The 12,757-nt window shown below is 36.9% G+C and overlaps 1 protein-coding gene across 1 annotated transcript; it reads right to left on the reverse strand.

Annotated features, from left to right (window-relative positions):
* Positions 1 to 163: 163 nt before the first annotated feature.
* LOC149388854 (bifunctional 3-dehydroquinate dehydratase/shikimate dehydrogenase, chloroplastic-like) lies at positions 164 to 11,814 on the reverse strand. The gene is made up of 11 exons (XM_089624534.1): positions 11,779 to 11,814; positions 11,432 to 11,628; positions 3,458 to 3,554; positions 3,140 to 3,352; positions 2,045 to 2,385; positions 1,878 to 1,941; positions 1,691 to 1,799; positions 1,456 to 1,593; positions 928 to 1,076; positions 696 to 858; positions 164 to 601 (listed from the first exon to the last, which is right to left on the reverse strand). Exons 2-11 carry the CDS (start codon positions 11,566 to 11,568, stop codon positions 534 to 536), a joined length of 1,479 nt encoding a protein of 492 aa, XP_089480660.1. The 5' UTR covers positions 11,569 to 11,628; positions 11,779 to 11,814; the 3' UTR covers positions 164 to 533.
* Positions 11,815 to 12,757: the final 943 nt, after the last annotated feature.

A 12,757-nucleotide genomic window follows, 5' to 3' on the forward strand; every position in this document is an offset into this window, starting at 1 on the left:
AGAAGAACACGATTAACGGTTTGATACTCACAGGGATTAGGAACTTAATACTTTGATGCTAACTCGTTCTAGCAGATACAATCTTGAACAAAAAAAAAATATAGAACTTATAAGGTAATATCTCAGCTAGTAAAATAAAATCTTAAGCAAGTTTGAGCGGAAGTCATGAAAATAAAAATGTTTTACTAGACCTTCAAAGTTCAAACAAGCATATATTCTTAAATCTACTCTGAAATGTAGTGCTCTATGATCAAGCCTTGATCTACAAATCCCTCAACTCCTAGTTTGTTTTTTATGCAATGACATTCTACCATGAATAATAGTGAAAGATACAATATTAGTGAAGCAATTAAGGAGGCGAAACATCACAGTTCCCTTGCAAACCAACCATATTTGAACTCTCATTTTTTTTATTTCTTCTACACAAGACAAGACGGACAACCAGTATCGATCAGCATGGCTCGGGTCTATGACTTCTCTACCGGTCGATTGTTATCTCTCTTTTCTTCTAAATGGATATAATCCTCCTCAAACTAGATTATGGCCAATTCATTACTTTCGAAATTACTCTTGACAAGCTTGCGAATGTAATCTTCCGGGGCTGCAAAAAAAAAAAAAAAAATGGCCGAAATTGTAGTGTGAAGCCTCGAGTTGTAAATTTCTAGATCCAAATAAATAAATGAAAATGATGTTACCTGGGCAGCCAGTGAAGAGTCTGAACTGACCAATTGCCTGCCTTATGAACATCTCAACTCCGCTCACCGTGATAGCCCCGACCTCCGCGGCCTCTTTCAGCAACCGCGTGTTTCTTGGCGTGTAAACCGCGTCGAACACCAAGTCATACGCTCTTAGCGATTCCTAAGCAACCGTGAGATAAGATGTCAATACAAGGTTTACGAGTTGTAACTTGTAGATAGATCTAGAGACCTTTGGAATCGGGGTTTTGTCTACTTTCGGTTCCATTCCAACAGAAGAAGAGTTTGCGAGAATCATCCCACTCTCGGGCCGGAAGCTCGCTAAACACTCGTACGGAAGAGCTTCCCCCGATATAGCTTCCGCTAGAGCTTCTGCTCTTTCTGCATAAAAAAAAAAAAAAACTATAATTTTTACAAAAAATAAATAAGTGTTTTTTATTTTCCGATGGGATCTAACTAAACAGCCGATTAAAATTATTGGATTTGCAAAATAGCATAAGTTTGTCTAAAGTTAGTGAAATAGCCAAATTTTTTAAAAATGTGCAAATATAGGGTGTCAATAATTTTTTGACATTTTGAATAAAAAAAATTATGGTAAAAAATTGCTTATATGCAGAGGTTAAATTTTCTATTGGAGGTGTCAATTTTCTTCCGATGATGTAACTTTGGCAATTTCGCTATTTTGTAAAAAAATTCACATAACCACATACAAAATCTAAACATACCAACTAAGAGAAGGGCTTTCAAAGAATTAAATTACCGAAAGTCCGGTTGAAAATGACGACCCGAGCTCCTCTACTCTTGGCCCCGAAAGCCAGAGCTCTTCCTGCTCCTCCGGCTCCAATGAGCACGAACACCTTTCCCTCTATCGGCGACCCTCCATTTTCACCGACTCTCTCTGTTTGAGATCAAATCAAAGCAGCGATTCGCTTCACTGAGGTATGCTTTCCTCCGATAAGCGCTTTTTGTTTTTGGAATTCAAGTGTAATTATTACCTCTTAGTGCATCTTCAATGGCAGTGATACAACTCTCACAATCTGTATTGTATCCAATCAGCTTCCCATCGATTTCCCTCCTTATTATCGTATTTACTGCTCCGATAGCCTGTAGACAAAGAAACCCGGCGATTCCTCAGATTCTTTACACTTAAGAAGTAAATAAATAAAAAAAGAATCTCCAGACTTTAGCAAGCGGATCGACTTCATCGCAACACCCCACCACGGCTTGCTTGTGTGGAATTCCAACACTGAGATATAATTAAAAAAACAGAGGGCTTTGTAAACTCGAAATAACTTGTTCCGCAAGTAACAACGATAACGAGAGAAACAAGCCATGTTTGCGTGCCTTACCTAAACCCCACAAAGTCTGTACCGTCGTAGGTTTCAAAGAAGGTCTTGACGTCGTCGACAAGCAAAGGAACGTAGATCGCGTCGTAGCCGATGCGTCTGAGGGCCCGATTGTGAAGGGCCGGGCTCTTACTGTGTCCCACAGGGTTCGAGATCAGGCCAAGCACTTTGGTCAACGGGTTGACTCGTTCGAGCATGTAGATTGTCCTGAGGCTGAGCAGAGTCGGTAGGCCCGGAACCGGTTGGCTTTTCAGAGAGCCGTACACTAAATATGCGCCGAATTTCGGAGCTAATAGTTGGCTTATGAGACCTCTACTACCAATTGCCGTCACAATCAACGGTACCTGAACGAAAAAAGGATGCTTAGAACCTCGCATTTTAGCTTAAACCGTCTGAGCTATTAGGAGTGTGTTATTTTGGTCATAGATTGATTATACGAGTGAAATGGTCATTAAATTATCAATTTTGTTGTATTTCAGAAGGAAAAAAAATTATCATTATATGTCTTTAAATGAAATTCAATGCATAAAGAAATTGTTTCAACATTCCACCGGTTCTTTTTAAGATCTAATCCAAATTTCATTTTAGTAAAAAACAAATAGCCCATCAGCTAGCAATAAATTAAATTAACTGAAAATTCAATTTATTGCGAGTTGATGAGCTATTTTTTTTAATAAAATGAAAATTTGACTACTTTTTAAAAAAGATGGCGAGCTATTAGGCTATGATCTAACCACCCGTTCGAGGTAGGTTTTTCATGAAATAATTAAAAAAAAAAAAATAGCTTCTTTATAATTTCAGAAAGTTGCATTTAAACAAAATCTTAGTTTGACAAAACTCTAAATAATTAAATTTTTATCTAGTGTTTTTATCGTTAGATCATGATTTTTTTTAACATTTTTATGTATAAAATTTAAGGTGGAAAATATGTTTCATTAAAAAAAATTATCATTTAAAAACTATCAATAACTTGTTACAAAATGAATAATTTGAAGATTGTTTTGGTCACAAAATTAGTTTAGAGATCAAAACATATATTAACTGTTTCCGCTAAAAAAAAAAAGTCATAAATTTATCATCCGTTGTGGTTAGTTATACCTGAGAATGAGTTAGTATGTGGAAAATTGGAGCTACATCGGTGATGCAATCGACTTCGACCACGAGCTTGATGACATCAGCGCCGGTGGATTGCATAGAGGCAATCAGATTCCCAAGCTTCTCTTTTGATGCTTTCCGTCCCTTCACGTAGCTTGACACTATTATTTGGCTATTTGAAGCTTTGTGTTTAATCATTCTCATATCACAAGCCACCTGAAGATATATATGACAATTATGTTCTTAGTTCACTACGAGCTAGTGTGAATAAGGGAATCGACTATATATTATGTAAATAATTTGAATATGATAACTACGTACCTCGTAATCTAGTTCAACAAATTCTACATCTAGTTCAAGAGCCAGTCTAAGTAATTGTAAGCCATTGTTCTTGCCACCGTTGCTTAATTTGTTGAGCCTGAAAAGAAAGAAAGAAAGAAAATGTATTTTCTTAGCATTATGACCTTCCCATTCTCTTGTATGTTTTCAACAAGTAATATGTCATGTCGATTAGGATATAAATGTTTGCTTTTCATGTTTGTTTGAAAAACGATATTTAAGAAATTTTTCTGTAATAAAAGGTTCATTTGGAGAATTAATGATTTTTTTTACGGCCGTCTAGATATATAGTCATATAAAAACTCAAATTTTATTGTATAATCAATTTTTGATAAATTTTAAATAAATAACCATGAGATTTTATTAACAAAACCAAAAAGATGTTAACAATTGTAAATTATCGTTAATTATTGTAAATAAATTATAAGTGTTCAAAGACATAAATAAAATGCTAAAAACGTCGAAATAATTATCACTATAATAGTTATTTACTTAAAATTTACAAAAAAATTACAAAAAATTGGTTATTTAGCAAATCTTCATATCTTGGTGTTTTAGTTAATTTTTTTAAGTTAAAAAAGAAGAAGAGAGAAGTTCGTGATAGAATGTCAAATTGAAGACAATTATGACGTTAAGTCAAGGGCTATAAGTGGGTTAAAGTTTATTTGAAGATTTTTGTTAAAGAAAATAAACACAAGTTTTGAAAATGATGATTTAGAGAACTGGACGTGTAAAAAGATATATGTGAGAGAGATGTTTTAATGTACACAAAATGACTAACATTTCAAGAATATGACGTTGGTTGGTTAGAGATGAGAAATGGAAACGAGAGGATTTGATTGTCAGAGAGAAAACCTTCTCTGAACTGTTTCTGAATTCTCATTAATTGGGAATGAATCTTTACACGATACATATATAGATACATTGGCCTAGTGGCCGTATAACTAACTCCAGTAACTGAAAGTCGTTACACTAGCCACTAGGCTTCACGCGGATCACTGACGTGGCAATCCTATCATTGGTTTGCTGAGATGACTTGACGTTCACTCTAACACTCCCCCTCAAGTGAAACGGGGACTCTTCCACGTGTAGCTTGTCCTTCATCTTCAGAAACCTTGTCACTGATAATCCTTTTGTGAGTACATCTGCAGTCTGCTCCAATGTAGGTACGTACCTAATCTCCAGTTGTTTCTTCATTATCATATCTATGATGAAGTGCAGATCTATCTCCACGTGCTTGGTTCTCGCGTGAAAAACCGGGTTCGCAGCCATTGCTGCAGCTCCTAGATTATCACACCAAACAACTGGTGACTGAGGCAAAACGACTTGTAACTCCCTCAGCAAAGACTTGATCCACAGCAGTTCTGCAGCTACATGTGCCAGTGCCCTGTATTCTGCCTCAGTACTCGACCGTGCTACAACTCCTTGCTTCCTTGAGCTCCAAGATACGAGACAACCCGCTAAGAACACGCAGTACGCACTTGTAGACCGTCTATCATCTGGATTACTGGCCCAATCAGCATCAGCAAAACTGACCAAACTGACTTGTTTCGTTGGCTTGAGTGTAATACCATGTGTTATTGTACCCTTGAGATATCTGAGCACTCTTTTACAGGCTTGCCAATGAACTTCTGTTGGACACTGCAGAAACTGGCTCAACTTGTTCACAATGTACGCTATATCAGGCCTTGTGATAGTGACATACTGCAGTGCACCAATTACACTCCTGTACTGAAAAGGATTTTCCATTGGCTCCCCCTCCATTTTAGACAGGGTGGAGTTTGGTGCAGCTGGGCTTGAGCAGGGCTTTACATCAGTCATATTGAGTCGCTTGAGGATGTCTCCAACATATTTCGCCTGAGACAAGTAGAACCCTGCTGAGTCTCTAAAGGCTTCAACTCCCAGAAAGTAATGCAGGGAGCCTAGTTTTTTCAGGGCAAACTCAGCATTGAGTCCACATGTAAGCTTCTCCATTTCACTTTCATCGTTTCCAGTGAGTAGGATATCATCTACATAGACTAAGAGAAGTAGATACACCTGATCTCTCATATAAATGAACAGGGATGTGTCTGACTTAGCGTTGACAAATCCACGTCTGTGAAGAGCATCACTGAGCTGTTCAAACCATGCCCTCGGAGCCTGCTTAAGCCCATACAAAGCTTTCTTAAGTTTGCAAATGTGGTCAGGTTTGCTAGGGTCAACAAATCCTGTTGGTTGACGCATGTACACATCTTCAGTCAACACCCCATTGAGAAAGGCATTATTGACATCTAGTTGCTTGATATCCCATCCTCTGTAGGCTGCTAAGGTGAGAACAATACGCACAGTGCAGGGCTTGATGACAGGACTGAAGGTTTCTGAGAAGTCAACACCTGGTGTTTGAGAAAAACCTTGAGCTACAAGCCTGGCTTTGTGACGATGTAGGGACCCATCTGGATTGTACTTGAGTTTGAAAACCCACTTGTTACCGACTACATGTTGAGAGGCACTTGGAGGAACAAGAAACCAGGTATCATTATCTGTGAGAGCCTGCAGTTCTGAGTTCATGGCTTTTACCCAGTTTGGATCAGTGAGAGCTTGACCAACAGACAATGGTTCAACAGGGCCTAGGTCTAAGGCAAGGGGATGTTTTGAGACTGTGAGAATTTTTGGTTTATGGATACCTACCTTGGCTCTAGTTAACATAGGATGGTCATTTGTGGGTCTTGAGGATGAGGCTAAGACAGAGGTAGTGGGAATTTCTGGTATGGCAGGGTCATTTGTAGGGTTGGCAGGGTTATTTGTAGGGTTGGCAGGGTTATTTGTAGGGTTGGCAGGATCATTTGTAGGGTTGGCTTGAAGTTGTGGTGGCATTGGACAAGGTAATTGAATAGCAATTGAGTGTTGTATTGGGATCATTTCTCTGATAGTGTTTGGCTGGTCCTGGGAGGCTGAAGAGACATTTTGTGGGTTGGGGAGTTGAGGTGCGAGACCTGAGTTGATACTTGGCACAGTTGTGTCACCTGCAACAAGAGAATCACAAGATAATGGACCAGACATTATTGACCCACACTGCTGCTGATAGACCAGAGGATTGAAGTGGAAAGTAGGAATCACAATTTGTTCTTGAGATGTGTTTGAGGGAACCTGACTTGAGAAGAGAGACTGGTATGGGAATTTCTGTTCATTAAACACTGCATTCCTAGTGATATACACTCTACCAGATGAATGGAGACACTTATACCCTTTGTGTTGAGGACTGTAGCCTAGAAACAGACACCTAGACGACCTGAATTGAAGTTTGTGTTTGTTATAGGGTCTTAAGTGTGGAAAAACAGAACAGCCAAAGACTTTGAGAAAAGAATAGTCAGGTTTTTTGTGAAACAGAATTTGAACAGGACTAACACCATCTAAGACACTTGAGGGTAAAGAGTTGATCACAAAACAGGCTGTACTGAAGGCATCAAACCAGAAAGACACATGCATGATAGCTTGAGCTAACATTGAGAGACCAAGTTCCACAATGTGCCTATGTTTCCGTTCAATCCTGCCATTTTGTCCATGAACATGCGGACAAGAATGGCGAAATTGTATGCCTTGTTCTTGAAGAAAAGTGGTGAAACTCCTGTACTCACCACCCCAGTCACTTTGCAAAACACAGATATTTGCAGCAAGACTTTTTTCAACAAATTTTTTGAAATTTTTGAAAACACCAAACGCTTCAGATTTTTGTGTAAGAGGATATATCCAGGTAAATCTTGAGTGATCATCTATGAAACTTATGTAGTACCTGTAGCCTTGAGTTGAAGTTTGTGGTGCTGGACCCCACAGATCCGTGTGGATTAGCTGCAGAGGTTTAGACGCTCTAGACTGAGATAACTTGAAAGGTAAGGAATGACTTTTGCCAAATTGACAAGCATCACAAAAAGAGTGTGTATCTTTCATTGAAGTTTGAACATTACATTCTTTCAAAACCTGTGATACAACTTTATTGGAAGCATGACACAACCGTCTATGCCACAATTGAAATTGTTCAGACAAACTAGTAAGAAAACATTGAGACTCAGGACTGCTAGAATCAACAACAGAAGGACTCAGATTGACAGACAGAGAAATTTTTTGAGACTTAGACTTGCACAGACTATGATCAATATCAGCAGCTTCAGATCCTGTCAAGAGATAGAGTCCATTTTCAAGCTTCCCTTGAAGAAGAGCCACACCTGTTTTCAGATCCTTTACCAAGCAAAAATCAGGATAGAATTCTATAGAGACATCATTTTCAGCAGTCAGTTTTGATACACTAATGAGGTTTTTCTTTATTTCAGGTACTCTAAGGACATTGTTCATGCTTACTTGTTTGTTTCTAGGTTTGCCTAAACTCTTTGAACCAATGTGTGTTATGTTCAAGCACTTACCATTTCCAACCATCAGCTTCTCTTTCCCTTTGTATGTAGCATTCATGTCGAGGTTGTCCAGCTCAGCTGTGACATGATTCGTAGCTCCTGAATCCATGTACCACGCTGGATCCATGACTGTCTCTGAGCCAGCAAAGAAAGCACTTTTGCCTTGAGCTTGTTGCTGAGGTGTTGAAGCAGGTGCTGATGTTGGACTCTGATACGCCTCATCCATTCTGTGCCAGCAAGCAGTAGCAATGTGACCTTGCTTACCACATATCTGACATGTTGGCTTGGCATTTCCTCGAGCACCATAGCCGCGTCCTCGTCCTGACCTGCCTCGTCCAGATCGTCCTCTTCCTCGAGCCTCTGAGTAGTTCACATTAGCTCCTTGGACATTGATCTCAGCAACTGCATTTTGTTGCTCAATCCTGGTTTCTTGAGACAACGCCATTGCAAGAACCTCTTGAACCGTGAGTTCTGCAGCTTGATCTGCATTGTTTTGAAAGCGATTGCTAATCATAGCAACAATTACATCATATTCAGATGGCAAACCCATCAGAATTGACATGATCAAGTCATCTTCTGGAATTTCACATCCAGCAAGATATAGAGAATCAGCAATATTCTCCATCTTCACAAAATAGTCTGAGATCGTCAGATTTCCTTTCTTCGTGGATTGGAGTTGCAGCTTCAGCGGCATAACACGCGCTTTAGAGTGAACTGCAAATCGGCTTTCCAGAGCGCTCCAGATTCCTCGAGATGTGCGAACACGAGTGACTGATCGAAGAACAGTCGTGGATAGAGACGACAACAGCCAGCTGAGAAGGAGTTGATCTTCTCTCATCCAGCGATCAAACTCAGGATTGCGTTGCATCTCCTTAGTTCCATCAGCTCTGACCGCTTCGCTGAACTCTGAGGACAGATCTTTGTTCCATTGATGAAACCTTGAAGGTTGTGGCCATTAATGGCTGGAAGAACTTGAGATCTCCAAACAGAGTAGTTGTCCCTGTCTAGCTTCACGGAAATTGCTGTGTTCAGCGTCGGCGTGAACTGCGAGTTGAGACTTGACCTCTGAGCGAAGTCATTGACCTGAGATGGCGAGGAAGATGAATCTTCATACGCCATTTTTGTAGCTCTGATACCAAGATGAGAAATGGAAACGAGAGGATTTGATTGTCAGAGAGAAAACCTTCTCTGAACTGTTTCTGAATTCTCATTAATTGGGAATGAATCTTTACACGATACATATATAGATACATTGGCCTAGTGGCCGTATAACTAACTCCAGTAACTGAAAGTCGTTACACTAGCCACTAGGCTTCACGCGGATCACTGACGTGGCAATCCTATCATTGGTTTGCTGAGATGACTTGACGTTCACTCTAACAGTTAGCAAGTAACGATAACATATTTTTGCGATTGAGTGTTCAAATAGTGTCTAGCTATCTTATACATGTATTGAGCATAAAATATATCACTATATATAAAGTCAAGTCGTGTCTTTGCTATTGATATTACTCAAATTAATTCATGAGGGGAACTTCTGGTAATTATGCATTTAATGATTATATCGATGACTCATTTTGTGAGAGTAACCTGCACGTCAAAATAGAGGTATATATTTAGGGTAATATAACTAAATAGCGAATTTGCAAAATAGTCAAGAGTTACTTTAATTTAGTGAAATAGTCAAAATGTGCAGTAATTTAGTTTCGAATTTTTTTCTTACCCCAAGAGTAATTTTTTTTTTAAAGTGATAAATTGCTTATAATCGTAAAAAAATTTAATCTTGGTTGTCAAAATTTTTTTGAAAACGTAAATTTGGCTACTTTACTGAAAAATTGAAACTTTAGCTATTTTGCTAATCAAGATTTCAAATGGTTATTTTGTACAATTTTTCTTATATTTAATAATATTCTTATCCTTGTCGTGATACTTCTTTTTAGATTATAAATTTTTGAGTTATTTTATTAGATAATTATTGATATAGAACACAATATAGATGTGTTTGGAAACGTAAAAACTCTTTTTAGGAAACTATCACGAAACACACGTTGTTCAAAAAATAAATCTGTTTTCCATTCCTCTTTTGAGACCAAGTTCATAAAAGAAAAATATTAAGAATTTTGGATGTAAGTATAATTATCACTATATATTTTGAATGTCTAGACTAGCACTCTTTTTTATTTTTATTTATTTATTTATTTTTTTTTTGTTGATAAATCTAGACAAGCATTCTAGATAAACTCATTATCGATAAACTTAGTATACACGCATGATCAAGCCAACGAGATGGGAGTGCGTGAAGATTACGGCTTCATAACGGCTAGAGACACGTCGTCCCTATGTTTAGGATCTTAAATTTTGAATGTCTCTATCTTTCTATAAATAACATGTAAAAGTAGGAATATGCACGTTACTTTTATCTCGCTCCTTACTTAAAGAAATCCCAGTTAACTATTGCATTACACAAATATCATCTAGTAAAATACTCTTTTTCGTGTCTTTGTGTTCGTGTTATTTTGTTCAGTTCTTTGTTTTTTAATCTGAGTGTCATCAACGCGAGTTCAACAGTTTGGCGCCGTATATGAGAATTTCTATCAAATTCGCTAGCAACAGATCTCGATTCGGTGACATTGACTTCCGATCCTTCAGAAATGGGAAACTCGTGCAATGAAACCATCTCCTCAATGAAATCCATGTTGAATAATATCTTTCCTTTTCCCAAATTTGGAGCAAGTTATGTAATTATTAGCCACCACTTGAATTCTCAATAATACAAAAAACGAAATAGAAAATTTAAGGATAATTGAGTACGAACAAGTGTGTGCCACAGATTCAGAACATGTGACTCTAACCGTCTAACGTCATATTTAATATTAATGTCAGTCGTCAAATGATGTCCAACGTTGGCGTGTGACTGTTTCCGCTATATATATATATATATATTGGTATTTTATTTAACTACGGCTTATATAAAGCACAAAACTTATAAATTGACTATAAAAAAAACACATTATACCAAAGTTCAATTAAAACACTAAATACTTGAACATAAATTACAAAGTTAAAATTAAACACACCAAATAAACATAAAAACTAAAAACAATAACATAATTTTAAAAAACATAATTAAAAAATATAAGCAGTATAATTCTTTATTAAAATATTTATTAATAAAAAGATGGTTTAGTTTTAATAATATAATAATAGAAAACAGTATTTTCATATAAAATTTGGTGTTTTAGTTGAAGTTAGAAAAAAAAATTGGTGCTAATACCACACAAAAATAATGTGATTTCAACAATAAATTTTGTGTTAAGAGTTAGAGATGACCTCAAGACCTCTCTCTTGTATGAGGTGACCGTACAATTGGTTGACTACTTATGTTATGAGCGACTAATAAATAAATATAAAATAGCAGACTCTATTTTCTTTATTTTTGTTAGAACCTCTCTAAGTTGATTGGAACAAATTTTGTACATTGATCTCAAGTTTTTACGAGTAATTTTTTTAATTTTTTCTGTTGTGTTTGAAATTTGAATATGTAATGTGAAGAAGAAAGAAAAAGAAAGCGTACCTTAAAGAGAGAATAGAAGGGAGAGATTTGTGGTTAAGAAGGCTGTGAATGAAGCGAGAAGATTGGGAAAACGACGACGTTGAATAGTCCACTCGAAGCTCGACGAGGTCAGCTCCTTCTGCTTTGGCTTCTTCCATGGACGCCACTGATTCATCGACGTTCAAGCACTCTATTGGTGCGCATATCAGCAGATTCTTCTGGAATGCCATGAAAGCGAATCAACTGTGAAATGAGTGAGTGGATGAGAGAGAGAGAGAGAGAGACAGAAAGACAGATATATAATATATGTATATATATATATATATTGCATGAGAGAGAGAGAGAGAGAGAGAGAGGGAGAGTTATACCACGTCTATCCTTGTCTCAGCACTGAGTGCTTTGGTTTGTTTGGTACAACAGAACAAATGTATATTGAGATTTTTTGTTTAAAAAAACAAGTAGCCGTCGTTGTCTTGTAATTATTGTACCATTATTTCTTTGAAGAAAATAAAATAAAATAAAAATGCCGCGTGTGTTATAGTTATACTTATACACATAAATAAGATACTAAACTTTCATATGGTTAATTTGTTAGCTTTGAACATTCGATATATTTCTGGAATTGTAGACTTTTATGTCTACAATTTTTGTGACTGTGGCCATTTATATATACAGTTCATATTAATGGCTACATTCACAATAATAACAATGATTTAAGCCACTTATTAACATGCTAAAAATTTAAATTAGTTACGAAAGTCGTAACTAGTTAAATCCCCTAATGTCGTAACTAAATATTTTTGATTAGTCGCGGCTATTCTTTTTTCTTGTTGTAGTGTGTTTGATTATAAAGCTTTGTTACCATGTGATAATGCAGACATCAGATATCATAATTCTGGGATAAAATGGACTTCATCTTTTAATTACAAACAAAAAAAAGTCAACGACTTTCAGGGATTGAGGGTGGGTTTTGATGATTAAAAGTAAGATAGGGTACAAAGTTGATATTAATAGTGATTTAAGGGTGAGTTATGATATTTTTAGAAATTAAGTGAATAAACGCCGCATTTCGATTAAATTTAGGGAGACGTGATTTTTTCTATATAATTAAAGTATAGTCTAGGCACGCGTCGCAGCCTGTCAATTTCTCCTGCGCGTGTTGGATCGAGCAAAACCCCTAATTGAACACACGTGATCGATCTTACCATCTGACGTACCATGCAACTACTGCAATCTAAGAAATATGTTTATTTTAAATCGTTTTGATTTAACTTAACAGAAAAATCTTGTTGTTGATGCAGCATCAAATTTTCAATTTCGCTCGATTGATCAGTTTTGGTTTATTTA

This window comes from Urtica dioica, chromosome 8 (assembly GCF_054948205.1).
Source record: "Urtica dioica subsp. dioica isolate 48M chromosome 8, U.dioica_male_clone48M_v1_H2, whole genome shotgun sequence".
NCBI classification, from domain to species: Eukaryota; Viridiplantae; Streptophyta; class Magnoliopsida; order Rosales; family Urticaceae; genus Urtica; species Urtica dioica.

What these genes read in the sequence shown, in the direction of transcription:
- LOC149388854 (XM_089624534.1), bottom strand. Translation starts at nt 11,568, where the DNA reads ATGGAAGAAGCCAAAGCAGAAGGAGCTGACCTCGTCGAGCTTCGAGTG. An exon ending in AAGTCGATCCGCTTGCTAAA is followed by an intron (nt 1,800 to 1,877) that starts GTCTGGAGATTC and finishes CTTTGTCTACAG; the next exon opens with GCTATCGGAGCAGTAAATAC. An exon ending in CATTTTCAACCGGACTTTCG is followed by an intron (nt 1,077 to 1,455) that starts GTAATTTAATTC and finishes TTTTTTATGCAG; the next exon opens with AAAGAGCAGAAGCTCTAGCG.